At 51.5% G+C, this 16934-nt stretch overlaps 1 protein-coding gene across 7 annotated transcripts in view; it reads right to left on the reverse strand.

Moving 5' to 3' along the window:
• RNF123 (ring finger protein 123) overlaps positions 1 to 16934 on the reverse strand; it is a 53173-nt gene that overhangs the window by 23283 nt on the left and 12956 nt on the right. For all 7 annotated transcript variants that reach the window (XM_075432351.1, XM_075432348.1, XM_075432349.1 and 4 more), the window contains 22 exons: positions 16441 to 16566; positions 15615 to 15729; positions 14719 to 14823; positions 14462 to 14587; positions 13328 to 13420; positions 13061 to 13134; positions 12468 to 12585; positions 11897 to 11996; positions 11447 to 11508; positions 11286 to 11357; positions 10474 to 10594; positions 9564 to 9665; positions 8248 to 8354; positions 7507 to 7705; positions 6770 to 6915; positions 6489 to 6572; positions 5744 to 5851; positions 2767 to 2944; positions 1692 to 1766; positions 1191 to 1278; positions 846 to 933; positions 632 to 716 (listed from right to left, as the gene is read on the reverse strand). In XM_075432351.1, the coding sequence (XP_075288466.1) occupies positions 632 to 716; positions 846 to 933; positions 1191 to 1278; positions 1692 to 1766; positions 2767 to 2944; positions 5744 to 5851; positions 6489 to 6572; positions 6770 to 6915; positions 7507 to 7705; positions 8248 to 8354; positions 9564 to 9665; positions 10474 to 10594; positions 11286 to 11357; positions 11447 to 11508; positions 11897 to 11996; positions 12468 to 12585; positions 13061 to 13134; positions 13328 to 13420; positions 14462 to 14587; positions 14719 to 14823; positions 15615 to 15729; positions 16441 to 16566 (2372 nt within the window). The remainder of the gene's footprint in view (positions 1 to 631; positions 717 to 845; positions 934 to 1190; positions 1279 to 1691; positions 1767 to 2766; positions 2945 to 5743; positions 5852 to 6488; positions 6573 to 6769; positions 6916 to 7506; positions 7706 to 8247; positions 8355 to 9563; positions 9666 to 10473; positions 10595 to 11285; positions 11358 to 11446; positions 11509 to 11896; positions 11997 to 12467; positions 12586 to 13060; positions 13135 to 13327; positions 13421 to 14461; positions 14588 to 14718; positions 14824 to 15614; positions 15730 to 16440; positions 16567 to 16934) is intronic.

Below are 16934 nucleotides of genomic sequence, written 5' to 3' on the forward strand. Positions count from 1 at the left end.
GGGGACATGTTCTTCTGGTCACGAAAGGTACCTTCTCCCCTCCATGTCTTTCTCAGCCACAACAGAGCTGAGGAACCCCTCAGTTCAGTGATAGTGCCAAGAACCAAATTGCAGTGCCCAAGGCAGGACAGGCCAGCCTCCGAGAGAGATGCCTGGTTAAAACACTGCCTGCTTGCAAACTTGTCCAGTGCCCTGCCTCCTTGGGCACCCACTCCCTCTCACGGGGAACTTAATGCTTGGCACACTCGCCAACTCTTCGCCACAGCAGCTGCTCACTGCAGACATCAGAAAGCCTTCTCCCAGGCTTACATTTTTGGGTAAAGCTCTGGTAAAGATGCAGCCCTGGGCCTCCCTCCTCTCTGCTGAATGGCAGAACCCATCCTCATGATGGATCTAACCCACTACCCAGCACACAAAAGAGACACCAGCCAGTGCAGAGAGGCTGGGGGTGTCCAGGAGAGAAAATGCTGGCTGTAAAGAACAGGCCTGGATATTTGGCCAGGATCCCCCTTCTTCAAGCAGCCATCTCACCAGCTGGCCTGGCCCATAGTAGGGATGGCTGCTAGGGAAGAGGCCAGCCCTCCCTCACCACCCGTTGTAATCCCGAGTGCCCATCGCCTGCCCGACTCACTCTGGAGGCTGGGGAGGCTGGCATCCTCAGGCTTGGTTTTCAGCAGGTGCGGGAGCCGTGTGTATCTGTACCCGAAGCCACAGCCCTGGTAAAAGAAATAAGGAAAGATCTTAGAGGCTGGAAAACAGTTGGGTTTTGCTGCTACTGGAAAGTGAAAGGCTTAGCGTCCAACCTGCCCCAGACGCAGAGAGGGGCAGGGATGCAGGATGCTCACCCGCCACAACCTGACGAGGATCCAGTTGGTCTGTGCCCAGGGTCGCTGCTCATAGGGAGCCAGGAGGTTCTTCATCATGCAGATCCGCCTGCCAGACAAGGACACACCTCAGCCCAAAGGGTTTGGGGACAGAAGATTAAATAGGACACACAGTAAGACCCACGGAGCTGGGGCAGAGGGAAGTCACTGATATAAGGGTGATAGAAGGCTTGCAAATCATCTCCAGCACCCTGCTGCAGCTCCTGGACCCTCAGTGGTGCTTGGCAGCCTGCCTGCTCCCCAGCCCAGCCTCGCCACCACCCCAGCCCTGCCCCAGCTCCTGGGAACAGGCAGGGCAGCACTTACTGCTCTTCTGGGATCCTCTCTACAGCACGCAGTGAGTGGGGGTAGCAGACGTAGCTGGCCAATGCCTGCATCAGGGAGTCCCGGATGTCTGAGGAGGAACGAGAAGGGGGCTAGGCCAGGCACCCAAGGACACGCAGCATGCCAGGGAGCGCCTGAGCACAGGAGGCTGGGAGGGACTGGCCGTCACTTAGAGAAGTTTGCTGTCCCAGCTGATGTGGAGAGCGGGCCTATGCTCAGGCAGCTATGAACCCCAGATTTGACATGCAAGTAGCTGGAACACAAGTCCTGCTCACAGAAGGGTATTCTAGGTCATGTATTGAACCCTGGAATTAGCAGAACACACCAGACAAGGGCAGTGCCCAGCCTCCCTTTGTACATGGAGGCATGAAGTACTCAACGGGTTCAGCAAATCGATCCCGACAGAAGTCTGGTGAGCCACCGGCAGTGGGACCAGCCAGACCTGCAACATCATCACCCCAAAGCAGAGGAGAGCAGCTTTACCTGTGCCCACAATCCTCGAGTCAGCAAAATGCTTGGCCAGGATGGCAGCGAGGCGCATCAGGGTCTCTTCGTAGCCTGCAAAGAGAAGGAGGGAGCAGGGTCACACTAACGGCCCGATGGGCAGCTCTGTGGTCCCAGCATTCCTGCAGACATGGCACAGGCCGTGGGATACATTCCTGCTACAGCTAACTTTGCAGTTTTGTCTAGTTGTCAAAACAGAGAGCTGGGAGAGCACATTCATCTCCAACAGAGCCTCTCACCTCAGCCTGCAAAGTCTAAAACAGTTACTTGGAGAAAAATAAAACCATGCAATTGAGTTGTGTGGCAAGGGAGGGATGCCTAGTGCAGAAGAGGCTGAGCAACACAAATACCACCCTAGTTCTATGCAGAAAAGCTATGCCCAGCCTGCAGGCATTGAAGGAATCTGCTACCGCTCAATTCTGCTGCTCCCTGAACAGCAGACACAGCCCCCACTTAATGGATGTGAACACTTTAGCTACATCTTGTTGGTGGGAACAGCAGCTCTTCTTACCTTTGTGGGCTCTGGAAAGCACAGAACTATTTGCTAAGAGCTTGCTGGGATCACTTAGCCAGGAAAAGCACAGAACTTGCACAGAGGGAATACACCTAAACACAGACTCTTGGCATCAAGTGGGTGGTCATCTCCATAGGATTGTATCCAAATCCCAGGTGGATTCGAAAGCAGTCCCAATTCCTGCTCTCATGGCACATTTCCTCCCACCCAGAGACCAGCAGCATGCATTGCTGTGCCAATCACATCTTCCAGCATCCCAGCCTGTTCCTGGTGACTCCCTGGAAACAAAATCCATAGCTGCCAGTGATTTTCACCACAGCCAACACTGCAACAGCTGTGGGCAAGGCATGGGGTCCCTGCCCGAGCACAGCAACGGCCATGCCTGCCCCGCAGCACACAGACAATACACTGGTGCAGAACACCACAGCCAGGGAAGGACACAGAAGGGATGATGCCCATCTGCCACTACTTCACCATAAGGATGTGGCTTGCTTTAGACTTTATCAGGCCAGAATCAGCAAGGCCTCCCCATCCCCTCACCTGGAAGTTCCTCCATGCTGTTTACAGGGCTGAAGTAGTTCTTGAGTGCGCTGTAGCTGTTCATAGCCACGCTGAGGTAGAACTCTGGCATGAAAGCAAAAAGTGAGCCCGTCCTGTCACCATGCTCGATGGTGCGGATGCACACTCGCAGCAGCCAGTACACATCCTGCATCTTCTCCTGGCCAGAGAGAACACAACAATCCCCATTCAGTTTTGTCCAGCTTCTTTGGAGAAACACTACAGTCAGCACCACACTTAGACCTCAGAAACATCTCCACATCTGAGATGTTCCTAGACCACTGCTCTAAGTTCATTAACCAGACCTGTGCCATCTGGTCTTTTCAGAGAGCCACAGAAGCATCAGGTGGACGGAACAATCAGAGATCTCTACACCAACCTCAAGCTCAGATCACGACCATCACCAAGGTGACATCAGATCAGCTATGGCTTTGTCTCACTGAGCCTTGAAACCCTCCAAGAATGACTCCTTGGTAGGGCATACCTGACCACACAGGCCTGATCGCAAAAAAGGTGTGCTAGTTCTTATTCCAAGTACACTGGCTGAAGGAAGGCAGGCACTAGCAAACCCAGCATAAATCTGCTGGAAAGAAATCCGGTCCTTCGTAGGAATTAAATGGGAACAGGCTGAAAGCTCATACCGGCTCAGGTCTTTGCAACAGGCAGCCACAGCCTTTCAGATTCTGTGCCAGCCATTCAACCAGATTTACTGTCCTGAGGAACATCAGCCTCTTGCTTCTCTAGCAAAACTCAGAGGGTCCTAAATTAAAAACAGGAAATTTAAGCACATCTACATAGCTTTTAAGCTATAAAAATCAGCACTAAAGCAGCCATAAAAAGAGGAAATATTATTTCATATCCTGCAATGCCAAGAAATATCATAAGCAATAGCATTTTGCATAAAAATGGATGGAGGAGGGTTACACTTCTAATTAAAAACAACATTATAATCAGAGGTGCAGATAAGCGACTTCATTTGCTTCGTGTCTTTTCTAAATATGTTGCCACCATCTTTAGGAGATTTACACAGATTTGCTCTGTAAATTAGACTGAGCTACTGTAAATCAACCAAAAGACATCTTTATCTTGACACTGACACACAGCTCAACTGTTGCTTTCAGGACAAAAAGCAATTGTGCAGACAACATTCAGGCAAAGAAAGCTCCATTTGGTTCTATTAAGACTCAATAACCTTGAAACATCGTCTCAGGTATTACCAAGCTAGAAGAACGCCTACAAGGCTACAAAGATATGATTACCCACAGTGTAACGGATAAGTACAGTGTTGTAACAAAGTAAGCTGAAATGGTCTTCCCACAGTAATGTTTTGAAGACAAGATTCTCTACTTGAAAACTAAGAGTGTTTTTATGCTGTAGCGCTCCCTTTTGTCTAAACTTGAATCCTTCAGCTCAGAATAAAGTAGTGACCAATTCCCCAGAGGAAGGAGCCGCCTCTCCGGAGCTCTGGCACCTCAGCACAGAGCGGGACTTCACCTCTAGCAAGAACCAGTCTCTTTCTCTCCATCAGCATCAGCAATGCCTGCAACGCTCATACAGATGTGTCCCCCTGTTGCACACAAGTGCCTGGGACGCAGGAGCCCGCTGGGTGGATGTCTCCATTGGGAAACAGTGGGGACCAGTGATGGCTGTGAGACGGAGCCCCGAAGGTACAGGCAATATGGACAAGCTCCTCCGTGCAGCCACACTCCTCTCCAGAGCAAGCTCGCTCGCTCCTGGGATATCTTTCACAGCCTGAGCCAGCCAGTGACCTGCTCTCTCTGCGGGCCATGCAGACCAGGACAGGAGCACAAGCGGGGAAGGCTGTAACCTTCGCTCCCAGATGCTGCTGATTCATCCAGAAAGGTGACACCGCACCCCTGACGGGAGGCGGGCACCTGCATTTAATACGACAATAGATCATCTAGAGACATAAATAGTGTTTCTGCATGGCCCTTCGCAGCAATACCTGCAACGCACCCTGGTGACGTCCCTCAGCTTTACAAGACCAGTCTGGGAAGAAAGGTTTATTTTCTGGCAAGCATGGTCTATGCTAATGCAGCTGGAGAGCTTCTGCAGCGCAGCACTGTGCCTTGCAGTCCTGCTCTGCAAGTGAAGGAAGGGACGAGCAAAGCATGCGTCAGTCAGCACCAGCCACCGCAGCTCTGCCAGACGTGGTCATAGACATGTTCGTCCCCTCCCTGTTTACATCCGGGGCACATGCAGAGACCCTCCTGCCCCTGCTTGTTCAGGGAAACGTGTCTTCTCCTCCAGCACAAAAAAACCTGCGTGCACAGATGGGGCACGGCAATGTGCAAGGGAAGACAGGAAGAGGAGTTCTGCAGAGTGTAAGAGCACAAACTGCTTGTGAGAAAACAGACCAGAGACTTTATCCTGGAAAACAGCGATGCAGGGAAGAACCTGTGCAAAGAGTCACTGTGTTACTAAATGTAGAATGCACTCTCTCTACAGGGGAACGAAGTGAAGAAGGGAAGAACACCTGAACAAAAACCCCTAGGCTTGGATCCTGCAACTATCAGGCAGAGGAGCATTAGTGAAGGTCTCTCCCTGTGACACACAGCACAGCTCAGGGAAATGGTCCACAGGAGCCTCAATCCTCTGGACATGCCCCGAGAACTGAATCTCCCTTTGACCTGCACTCTGCTGTCTGCAGTGCAGAGGCCTGATGCCCCAAGGGAACGCCTACAGAACCACGCACAGCTCAGAACAGACTGGACTGTGTCCTAGTGAACACCACGGGACCAAGCCTGGGACAGGAGGGTGTCCAAGCCTAGGAAGGAGTCTCTGATGCACAAGAAGGGAAAAATAAGCCCCACAGATCCTCAGCATTGCTCCAACACCAGGGACAACAACATTTGTGCCATGCGAATCGAGCGGCACAGATACAGAGGCTCAACTTGCTTGGTCTCCTCTGAGCTGCTTACATTATGCTCCTGCCCACCTTTGAATAAATGGTGACATTTATCCAGGCGAGGCGTCGGCTTAGGTGATTGAGCTTCTCAGAGAAGACCTTCTGGCTCTTTAGCAGTTCCTCGTGGATGTCTCTCCTCTGAAAAGAGTGCAGAGATGTGAGGGCAGATGTCACTGTCATTTATAGCATCCTTTTCCAGGGCTGGACAAACAGTGCAAACGCAAATACCACCTTGGGGCTAGCTAGGGAGTATTGGCAGGAGTGAAAGGGGTCAGCCTTTCTGCGGAGGGAGTGGGTATCAGTGCTACAAAGTACTTACTAGTCTCAGCTGCAGCCCACAAGGCATGATGCAGATGCTGGTCCAGTGTGGGTGGCAGCTTGAGGGTCAACTACTGTCAGAAACTCTCTTAGCGCATCATCAGACACACTCAGTCTCTGGCAGCTGGAATAGGACAGATATGTCCCCAGTCCAGCACTGGTGGGTCCCCACCCCAGAACACTGGCTCCGAGGTGTCTGTAGCATATGCAGGTTTGCAAGCTGCCACGGCTTGTCCAGGAGAAACCAAAGCAGTTGCTTCAGTCCCTCTGTTCCTTGAGACAGTGGTACGATGGGTTGGCACGGTATGAAATGCAGCTGCCAGCTCCAGGCATGGGTTACTACCCCATCCAAGACACGGGCTGCTTCAGGGCTAGAAATCACCCACCGTGCTTCACCCTTTTTGCCAGATACTGAGCGTCTACCAGAGAAGTAAACTGGGAGTCCATAGACACTTACCCTCTTTGGGCAGCGGCTGATTTTTTCCTCTGTGTCTTTCAGTGCCATGGCGTACTCATTCACGTCATCTGACACACCAACCATCTGAAAACCAAGCAGATTCCAACAATAAATGAGGGTATATTTTTCCCTAGACACACAAGCATGCACCAGCTCCCCCATGGGGGTTGGGAGGAGAAGGAAGGGGCACACAGAGTCACTAAAACAGGCAGAAAACAGAGGCTCAGTGTAGCAGCATGGAGGCTGGGGGAACAGATTCCTGCATAGCACGTCCCGCTTACCTTCCCAAGCTGCTGGTGGACACTGAGGTTGTACATCATCACTATCCCATCCAGGACTTCTAGAAGGGAGTTCTCTGTGATGGGTTGGTCTGGCTCCTCTGGGGGTCTGCCCACTAAGAGACCTTCATTTCCATGGCTGCCTTCAACTGCAATGCATCCCCAAGACAAGTGAGAAACTCTTAGCAAGGCATTTTGTCACCTCCACTTCTAACTGCGCCTCTCTGAAGCCAAAGCCCTGCTGTGCCTCTGTAACACCGTGGTCCTTCCCAGCCCCACCAGATACACAAACACACCATCCCCATCTCACTGCCTGCATCAGGTTGACCTGCCACATCTCTTCAAACAGACCCAGGCCATGCAAGTCCCACTTCCTTGAGCCCTGTGCATGCTTCAGAGGCCTGCCTGGCCCAACCCAACAGCAACGGTGCTGCTACTGCACAGGTCATCCTCCAGCTGGTCTGTGTTCAGAGCAAACGTGGCTACAGCTGCCTCTGAACTACCTTCCTGCAAAGTCTCGCTGCACTTGCAGGAACCAAGGCAGTATCTCCTTACACATAGTGTGACAGCATCACCAGTGCCATGTTCAGGATGGCAAAGGGGTCAGCATACCATGAGGATGCGAAGGAGCAATGCTGGCAGTAAACAGACTGCGTTCCTCTTGAGAGTACTGGGAGCTGGAAGACACCGTTCTCCCAGAGACCACCTGGGCCACGCTAGCATGCAGCAGAAGTACTCACTATCCTCCTCTGTCCGCTGCTCCACACTTAACGTGCGCACTTTGATCTTGTCCAGCGTGCCAAGAGGCCGCCGTGGGTTCATCAGGCTGACGGCTGCTGTGCTGAGGAAGCGGTTGGCGCGGCCCAGAGTGGGGGAGCTGAGCCAGCCAGGTCTGGCAAGAGCTCCACCAATGGCCAGGGCAGCAGAGGGACGCTGGGACTGAAAAGAAATCAAGACAGGAACAGCTCTTGCTGTTTCACTGCCTGCTACTCCACCCTTGTCTGTGCAAGGAGGTTGGTATAGATGCACAGTGGCCACTGGAAGGTGAGCAGACACCCTTGCTATCATGGCTGGAGCAGCAGTGCCAGGTTAGCAAATGGATATTCCTCCCTCTAAGGGCACGGGCCAGGTACAATCAGCAGATCTGCACAGCGAAAAGCTGCTCTATCTGCAGTTGCCTTGCACCTTTCCAAATGCAAGCACCAACAGCTGCTATGGAGGGGAGGGGGCATATTCAGATCACTGGATAGTGAGAGAGCAGGGCAAAGAAAATTTTGCTGCTCAAACTTGGTGCACCCAGGACCTTGCTGACCTCCAGTGACCCTCATGTAAGTGCAGCTGTTCATCTGGTCGCCCATGGACTGGTTACAGTCCTGGCCCGGACACCGCCTTCCTCTAAAGCAAAGCTTTTCTAGCCAGAGGCTGAGCTTGCTGCCCTGGCACCACGGCACCCGCAGGTGAATAACAATCACATGGCTCACCTGTGCTGCCGATGTTGCCGATTCCTCGTCTTCATCAAGATCATCCATAGTCACTGCCTGCAGCTCGGCAGGGTCGATCAGGACATTGGCTTTTGCAGCCAGGTCATCTGCACAGAACACACCAAAGCAGCTGTGAATGCAGGGGTCACCCTGTGCTTCCCATGAGGCAGCCCTAGCCTCATCCTCTTCCCTGCTTCTTGGCAGCAGAGAAGCAGCCAGTAAAGTCGGACGCTGCATCATAACAAGCTCACCTTCCCCCGAGGCTTTCTTATGTGGAACAGGTCTGCCCTTGCTAACACAGCAGAGGCCAAGCACTGATGAGTACTGCTCACCCAGGACCCACTTCTGTTCCTGCTCCTACCAGCAACAAACAGAACTGAGGAGCCAGGAGACAACTGCCATGTCCAAACTGGACTATCGTAGGGAAGGAAACTCAGGGCCTGAGACCATTTGTTAAGCCTCCAGCTATTCTTTGCTGTCCCATGATACGTCCACAAGTCACTAGGACTGAGATGCAGACCAGAAACCATTCTCAGCCCAGAGGAAGGCTGTGCTGACAGCCATGCTGTACAAGGCCTGAACAACGTGTCGTCTAGTCCATATCCCTGTCTTTAAAGCTGGCCAGGAAGACCTTGGTAAGAGACCAGAGGAGATTACATGGTTCTCAAGTCAAATAATCTAATTTTGAACAGCCAGGGATCAACTTGAGAACAAGAAAATAGTCCTAATCTTGCAAACACACTGGGGAAGGAGAAGAGAGATCTGAGACAAAGGCAAGTGTCACATTAGTCAGAAACCAGAGACAAACCAAGCCCAACGGAAAGGCAAGGGGTTTCTAACCCTTCCAAACAGATGTCCTGCTTTCGGCTGGGATAAAGTTAATGGTCTGAGTTTGAAAGTCTGCTGCCAGAGTAGACAAACACACAGCTGCAGTACATACATGGGCTGCTACTGCTTGCCTGGCGCGGTACAGCCAGTAAATCCTGGACATCCCCCACACCCAGCAGAGCCAGGCCGACAGTCAGCGCTTTGACAGCTCCCAGCCCTCAGCTGTGGTGCAGCAAGAGCACCACATCACAGGGTATTCCAGACTACCTCCTTTCCTCCACCAGCCACAGGCCCCATTCAGGGATACAAAGACCTCCACCCAAGAGGGATGGGTGTCTTCTTCAGTGTAACTTGCACCTCAATAAAATCCAAGTCTCCTCTCCTTAAATTTGACCACATTTCATTACCCATGGCTCCTTCCCTGGGATGTCTCTTGGGTGAACCCCAGCCAGGACCTGGATGCAGGTACTGGAAATGAGAGCACTTGCCTTTCAGAGTCTTCTTAAGATGAGACAGGAGGCCTCCAAGTCGCTGAAGGTCAAAATAATCCACCTTCCCATTATAGAAGAGTTGAGGAGGTACATACGCCTCTGAAGCAGAGAAGGAGATTTGGTTTTTTGAGTCCCATGCACAGGACCCACGCAGACATGTAACTCCTCCTAAGACAGACCCCAGGGCCCAGCATGGACCTTCATCAAGTGACAACTTTGTTGTCGTAAAAGCACAAGCCATTAAGGCAGGGGTGATTTCCACAGTGAATCAAGTATAAGATCCACGCAGAAACAGGAACAACTGATGGCCATGGACAACAAGCCTCCCAGCACTTCCTCCCTCCCAGCCAAAGTCACAGGGGGAAACTGGATCATCAGAAAATCAGATCATTGTCAGCTCTCCACCTGGCTACTCCAGCTTTGTCACTTAGTCCCACAGGGCTTGTCAGCCTAACATAAGCAAAGAGAGTGCCAAGCAGATCACGGCAGGACAGGCAAGGCAGGTTTGAGGGCTGGAAAGCAACTGGCATTGACTTGGTTTTCCCTTAACTCCACAGTCTAGGAATCACAAAACCAGACAAATTTCTTCCCCTAAACTTTGACTATGGGATCACTAAGCTACCCTTCTACAGAGCCATAATCAATACCAGACTCTGCTCCAGAATATACGTGGGGAACTAGCAAACAGTACAGGTGCTCCTTTGCAAGCCTCAGGTCTGGACGTTAACTGGAATAGATCTGCACACAGCAATTTCCCAAGGTGACTGGGAACTACAGACACAGGGTGACAGAAGGCTCAAGCACTCATCAGAAACAGAAAATTTCCAGCAACCTGAAGAGCACTGCCAAGAGGTAAACCTCATCCCAACCACAGAAATGCCTTCAAAGCTTCTCCTCCAGGCCTTACCTTCACTGCTCATTGCGGCAGGGGTCTTCGCCTTGTGGCCATCCCAGAAGAAACGCAGAGCTGTGATAAGCCGGTGCAGGAAGCACACCATGTACTCTGGCGGGCACAACACGGTCAAGTTCTAGGGCGAGAATGAGAGTTCAGCCACCAGGGCAGGTGTGAAAGTGCGTCTTAGTCCCAGTGGCCACATGGAGCAGGCAGAAACTTCATGTTCTCAGCCTTGCTGTCATCTCTAGCTTCCAGCACCAGTAGAGAGCCCAGCCCTGACAGCAGGCAGCAGTTCCCACCTCTAGAAAGTCTTGTGCCCTGAAACAAGGAGCTGGTCTGACAGAGTAGGATGGATAGCACATGCTCCACCACGAAAGATGGGGCTGATCATGAACACAGAGACGCAGGTGAAGAAAGGGTTTCCTGAAACCGTGGATGCCTACCGCCCAAAGCTCCAGGCCAACAGCCTGATCCAGGGCCAGAAGAACTGTCCCCCCCAGGCAGTGAAGATGATGACAAAGCCAGCAGGCCAGCTGTGGCAGAGCACTCCACAGCTGTGCTCCCTGAGATGTTTCGGGAGGACGTTCAGATCCCACCCAAGTCCATTCCCAAGCACTGCTTTCCCATAAATCACTGCACAGAACTTGGATAAACTGCCCGGTTTCTAGCCTCAGATCTTGTCTCTTCTCCCCACTCCCTGCCACATCCAGACCTCAGTCGATCACTGCTGGAAGCAGCCCAGCCGAAAGTGCAGAGCTCCCAACCTGAAGGTGCCAGAGAGCTCTCAGGGTGAGGCTTGCTGGAAGGCTGGCCTTCTTACTTACCCCTCTGTTGCTAGCGTTTTCCTGAAGAAACTTGCGGAATTTGTTTAGGAAGATGTATCTGGAGGCTTCCCCCTGGCAAGAAGAAAAGCAGATGGTAAATCTATGCCTTACAGGTCCTGTGATGTGAAGATACTGTAGCAAAAGACCCACAGAGCACTTACCCCTCCTCTGTCCTTGTTGTTCAGCAGCAGCTTCAGAATCTGAACCTGGAGACCTTCCACCACTAAAATGGGGACACATCTGCCATCACAAAAAATGCACTGGCGAGCAACTACCCACATTAACCCCAATTGCGGTACCCTGTCCCCAGGAGAAAGGCTGTCCCCTCAGCAGAGGGGGCCCAGGGAGAACTGGTGCCAGCAGAATGCTAATCCCATCACTGTGAGAATTTTCTCCTATGCCACCTAGCAATAAATTCATCCACGGCTGATAAACAATGCCCTCCACCTAATAACGGCACAGCTGGCCCCTACCTCTGTAGCACAGCCTGTCCCGGCAGGAGCACAGCCGGACTTCAGGTCGCGAAGGGGATTTGGAAACAGCTCAAGGGTCAGTCACCCTGGCTGCACGAAAGGTATGGGATCCCAGCAATTCCTCCCTTCCTCACAGACCTTCAATGCGTTTCTTGAGCCGCTGGCAGCCTCTTTCATATGCCCGCCGCCTCAGTCTCTCCTCAGCACTCTCGTCCTTCACCTCCTTACTCTCCTTGCCCTGGTTGGGGGACAGGCACTGATTAGTAGGAGATCACTGCACGGGGAAAATGTCTTGCCAGATGGAAAGCAGACACTCCCTGAAACAATGTGCCAGTGTGTGTGACTGCAGCTGGCAGCACACCTCAACAGGCCTTCCCCGGCCTTGTAACGAGTAAGGGCAGGAGATATTTTGAGGACACCCAAGTCAACCTGCAGCTCCTTAGATGCTGTGATGTTCCCTTCCAAATCTGTTGCCACAGAAAACTGTCCCCCTCCCCTGTCCTGAGCAACACACCCCATATGTCCCCTCTAAGGGATAATGAAGATGACAGGGCAATGGAGAGACTACAACTCTCACACAGCTCTGCAGAGTCCACCAGCGCTAATGCAGCTGGAAACATGGGCCATCCACCTTCCTCAGCCAGAAAACGATGGGGACAGCAGGCCACAGAATTCCTTCAGTCTCCTTGGCGGATGTGCCCTTGCTCACCTCCTTGGTGAAGCGGTTTGGCCACCATGTTGTGGGAATGAGCTCCTGCAAACCAGCCTCCTCCACGCGCAGCGGGCTCTTAATGTAGAAGAACACGACCGAACGGAGCACGTCGAAGCTGCAGCCAAGTTAAAGCAAGCACAGAAGCTATGATGGGAGAAGGTACAGGGTGTGTTTCCAGAGCTGAGATAAGAGACCCCTTCCCAAACAACCACTTAAGTCTCTGCAATATCCAGAGCCCCCTTCTCCTGGGAGAAGCCCCATGCAGTTATCACAGCAGCTGCCCACATGCTAGGGTGGCAGCTGGACTGCTCTGAAAGCAATTTTACTCCAGGGACATTAGACAGGTCAGTCTGGTAGAAATGAAGTCCTGTGTGTTAGTAGGATATGAACTATATGGCACTGCTTCCCCTCCTCAAAGCAGGACTTTGTAAAGAATGGTGTCAGGCAGATAGAGGAGACCTGAAAAATTAGAAATGATCTCTCAAAGATAGGGTGGCTTCTCCCTCCCAGGACCCGCAAATCCTTGCGGTCTCCTTGGCTGCATTATCGAGGGCAGGGAGAACTGAGAATAGAGGAGGCACAAAGGATACAGAACATTGCTGAGTAAGTATTTCCTGGATTTCTCATGCTTCAAGACTGCAATAGTGAGCCGGAGGTAGTGAATCTAGGGAAACAGGAGAAGCAAAAGTGACTCCATCTACAGAAGAGGATATGACACTCTAATAGGTACAGTGTTACAGAACTCCTATCTCTGAATCCAAAAACTGCAAAATCCAAAACATTGTGTACCTTTGGACAAGGGGACACAACAGAAGCTGGCTAATCACAGATTCCTGGGATTCAGAAGGGCAACTCACTTGTAATCCCAGGTCTGGGATGATAGGAGAGAACCTGTAAGCCCGCAGCAGGGACATCAGTAGCTGCTTGAGGCACTCATGCACTTCATACTCCTGAGAAAATAAGAAACACATTGAACAGCATCAGCACAGAGTCAGAAACAGCTACAGCTCTTGGAGTGCGGCCCTGGAAGGAAGCATTCACTTCTGAACTGAAAAAGCAGATGCTCTGAAGCCACAGTGTTTGTCCATCTGATTCAACAAGAAAGAGTCTGAGCAGAAGGTGGTGCCATCCCTTTGCTACGGGGAAACAAGCTTCTGTATTAGCAAAACCAACCCAAAAGTCATCTACAAAAAGTCAAAGTCCCAGGTCCTATTTAGCTGGGCTGAGTCACCCGCCCCTGTATCCCCTGAACCTACCCAACACACAGCGTTGGCAGAACCAACCCAGAAACGAAAGAAGTTACTCTGGTGTAAATGTGACGATGGAAGAGCTGTCTTTCTGAGTCCAACTCATAGCCAACCAGCAGGATGAGAGCCCACTCTTACACACACACACACACCAGTCCTACCAGACTGTTCACTTCTAAGATAATGAGCTTGAGGTGCTCATGAAATTTTTCAGTTAAACTTTTCATGACAGCTGCCTGGGCCAGTGCCCGTATCTTAACTGTTACCCCACAGGGCAGACACGCTGTCTCCAAGCGGATCTCTGGCAGTGACTGGCTCTGTGTAACCATCCCAGCACGCCAGCAGCAGCAGCTTCCCAGTGGCTAGCTGCGAAGGCCTGCAGTGTCACATAAGCATTAACAACATCCAAGAGACCAGCTCTTGTTTTATTGATGAATCTGATGCTCCCAGAAGCAGGAAATAATTCAACATCACCAGTTCCTTTAGCAGCAGGAAAAGCTTAGCAATGCCTTAGCTCATTGCCAGTGTCTAATCACACTGCATTTGACCCTCATTCCCTGGGTATGAAGCAGCAGCCAGATGAGCTACATGAGAGGCTGGTCTACCACAAAAAAAGGGATCTTGTCAGCAGGAAAGGCAAGAAGCTGATCGCTGCCAGTATTTTCTAGGAAAGGCTCCTGTCCTTAGCACCTCCCATGGTCTCCCTGTGATCCCTGGGGAGGAACCAGCACCCTAGGAACTCACCTCCATAAGAAGCCACATCAGATCCAGCAGCTGTTGAATAAGGGGATGGGCCTCCACTGCCCCTCCTCGCTCAAGGATGCTCAACAGGAAGGTCATGAGCACATCTTCCACCAGGTACACCTTGCACTGCAGACAGAGAGCCAGGTCAACAGTCCTCCAAGGCATAGTCAGTTCCCAGCGAAAGCTGAGGTTTACCTCCCCTTGCAAGCACAATACCAGGCACCTACAAAAGCTTGCAATGGGCAGGCAAAACTCACCATGAGAGGAGACAAATAATTGAAGATGTGGGCTAGTGTAATCAGCACTGTGGGTTCTCCTTGCAGCTGCCACATGGATGTGTCCTTCTCCACCAGCTTCCCCTCCTGCAATGACAAAGCCAGAAAAACATACGGCTTGGATCCAGTCGAATCCACCCATACGCCAACGACTGAATGAACTGGAGGCCTGGAGCAGCCACTGTTTGCTGGCCCATGCCTGACTGCACTGAAAAACTTGAACACAGGAATTAAGGATGGCAAAGTAGCCAGGCCCTTGCCTCTGGAGAGCTGCAGTGCAGTCCAGATGTCAGTTACTGTCAGCCACATGCATGCACCTTGACAATCCTTTTTCCAACATGATAATTTGTAAATGGGAATCCCTACAGAGGAGGTCAACTAGTAAAGCAGGCCTCCATTCAAGCCAAGACCACAGCAGGTAGTGTTCGCTATGCTTTGGGCATATACAGATCATCTCTTACCCTAGCAGAACAGTGCCACAGCCAGAACAGTTCTCAAGGCAGACCTGACAGAATTTCACCACACCACTGCACTGGGACATCAATAAAAAGTTTAGGATGTGAACAAACTTCTTTCAAGGCTGCAAAATCCAGCAGTTCTGAGCCCAGCAAACATTAGCCCTTGTATACTAGGAATGAAACTTCATAGGACCGAGAATAACAAAGCCCAGTACGATTTAACTTAAGTCCTGGAACTATCAGGAATCCCATTCTGCAAGCCAAAGAGCTCCAGGGACACGCATGCCCCATGCAAAAGCATGCAAGCATTTAGACTCTCAAGTGTGTGGAAGCATCTGCGCTGCCAGCATGTGCTGAGAAGTGCAGAACCACGTTTCCCAGCATGGCGTCCCACAGATCCACCCAGTGACACCAGCCTACCGGCACATCTATTCCGGTATGGATCACATTCTTCAAGTAGCCTAACAGCTTGCGAGCCTTCACTAGGTCCGACATGGGAGGATCTTGCAAGGGGCGGTAACCTTCCACTGGATAAGTAGGCACAAGTTAAGGTAAAATGCAATCTGATCCTTTCAGGATGACTTCTGTTTGTGCAAGGAAAGACTGTCTCCATCTCACTTTATACCCACAGATGCCTCAGTCACGGTTCACATGACAGTGCCTTCTAAATGGATATAAGCCAACAAGCTCTTAACCCCACTTCCTCAATACTGCAAGCAGCAAGTATTTCACACCACACTTCTGCTCTCATCAGAAGGACCCACAGGAGCCTCCACTACAGCTATCAACAGGCACACCCAGGACTGCTCTGACAGGAGCTGCAGGTTCCAGCACTCGCACAGGAAGGCAGCAGGTAACACCAACGCCGTATCAGAGGTCCTGCGTGTCTGGGGGTAGAGGAGACCAGTGGCCAAGCGGCTCAGCGGCACAGCAGCATTAGGGTTTCCAAAGCTGGAGAGCGAGATCTCAGAAGGGTCTGAGCACCTGGGAACGGGCAGCCTGCAGCTGCTGATTCAGAGCTGAAAGCAAATCTCGTTTCAGAAACTGTTGTGGACCGGCACTGATGTTTGTGTGCCCTGCAGCTGAGGAATAACCCGTTTCTTCTCTCCTTGACCCTGCTCTGCACACAAGTGCCAACAGAAGAAAGTGAATTGCAGTCAGGTATGCATAGCCTACAGCCTCCAAATGTGATCTCAGGACAAGCTCTTCTCCCTTCAGACCTCCTCTCCCCACACCCAAAGGATATCGGAGTGGACGGCTCCCGAAGTTAAAAGCAACGGACTCTTTGAACGAGAGGCTGATTGCAGGGAAGTAAGCCATTCCAGCACCCCTCGTGATGTTGTCAAAAGCAGTTCCCAGAGATACGCCGTTCCTGAAAGAAGGAAAACCCACGAGATTTGAGTCACAGTAGGAGGGTTTTGAGGTCAACTGGGCAACTCAGGTATCCGCTTTCCCTCCCAGCAACCTGCCAACACAGACACATCAGTCAGTCATACCTCCTGTCACGCTTAACCTGGCACACACGCAAACGTAGCAGCTTTGCTGAGTAACAGCCAGGGAAGCACAGCAGCACTCCCATTTCCATACAACGGCACAGGAAGGCACGAGAGTCTGCACAATATGCAGGGTCCCACTCGACTCCAAGGGCAACCCATTTGGTTTGGGTTATATTCTTATATGATATTATATTATTACAATATATTACCTTATGAGACAGCTAACCAGCAAGACATTTTAAAG

This window comes from Opisthocomus hoazin, chromosome 11 (assembly GCF_030867145.1).
Source record: "Opisthocomus hoazin isolate bOpiHoa1 chromosome 11, bOpiHoa1.hap1, whole genome shotgun sequence".
Lineage (NCBI taxonomy): Eukaryota > Metazoa > Chordata > Aves > Opisthocomiformes > Opisthocomidae > Opisthocomus > Opisthocomus hoazin.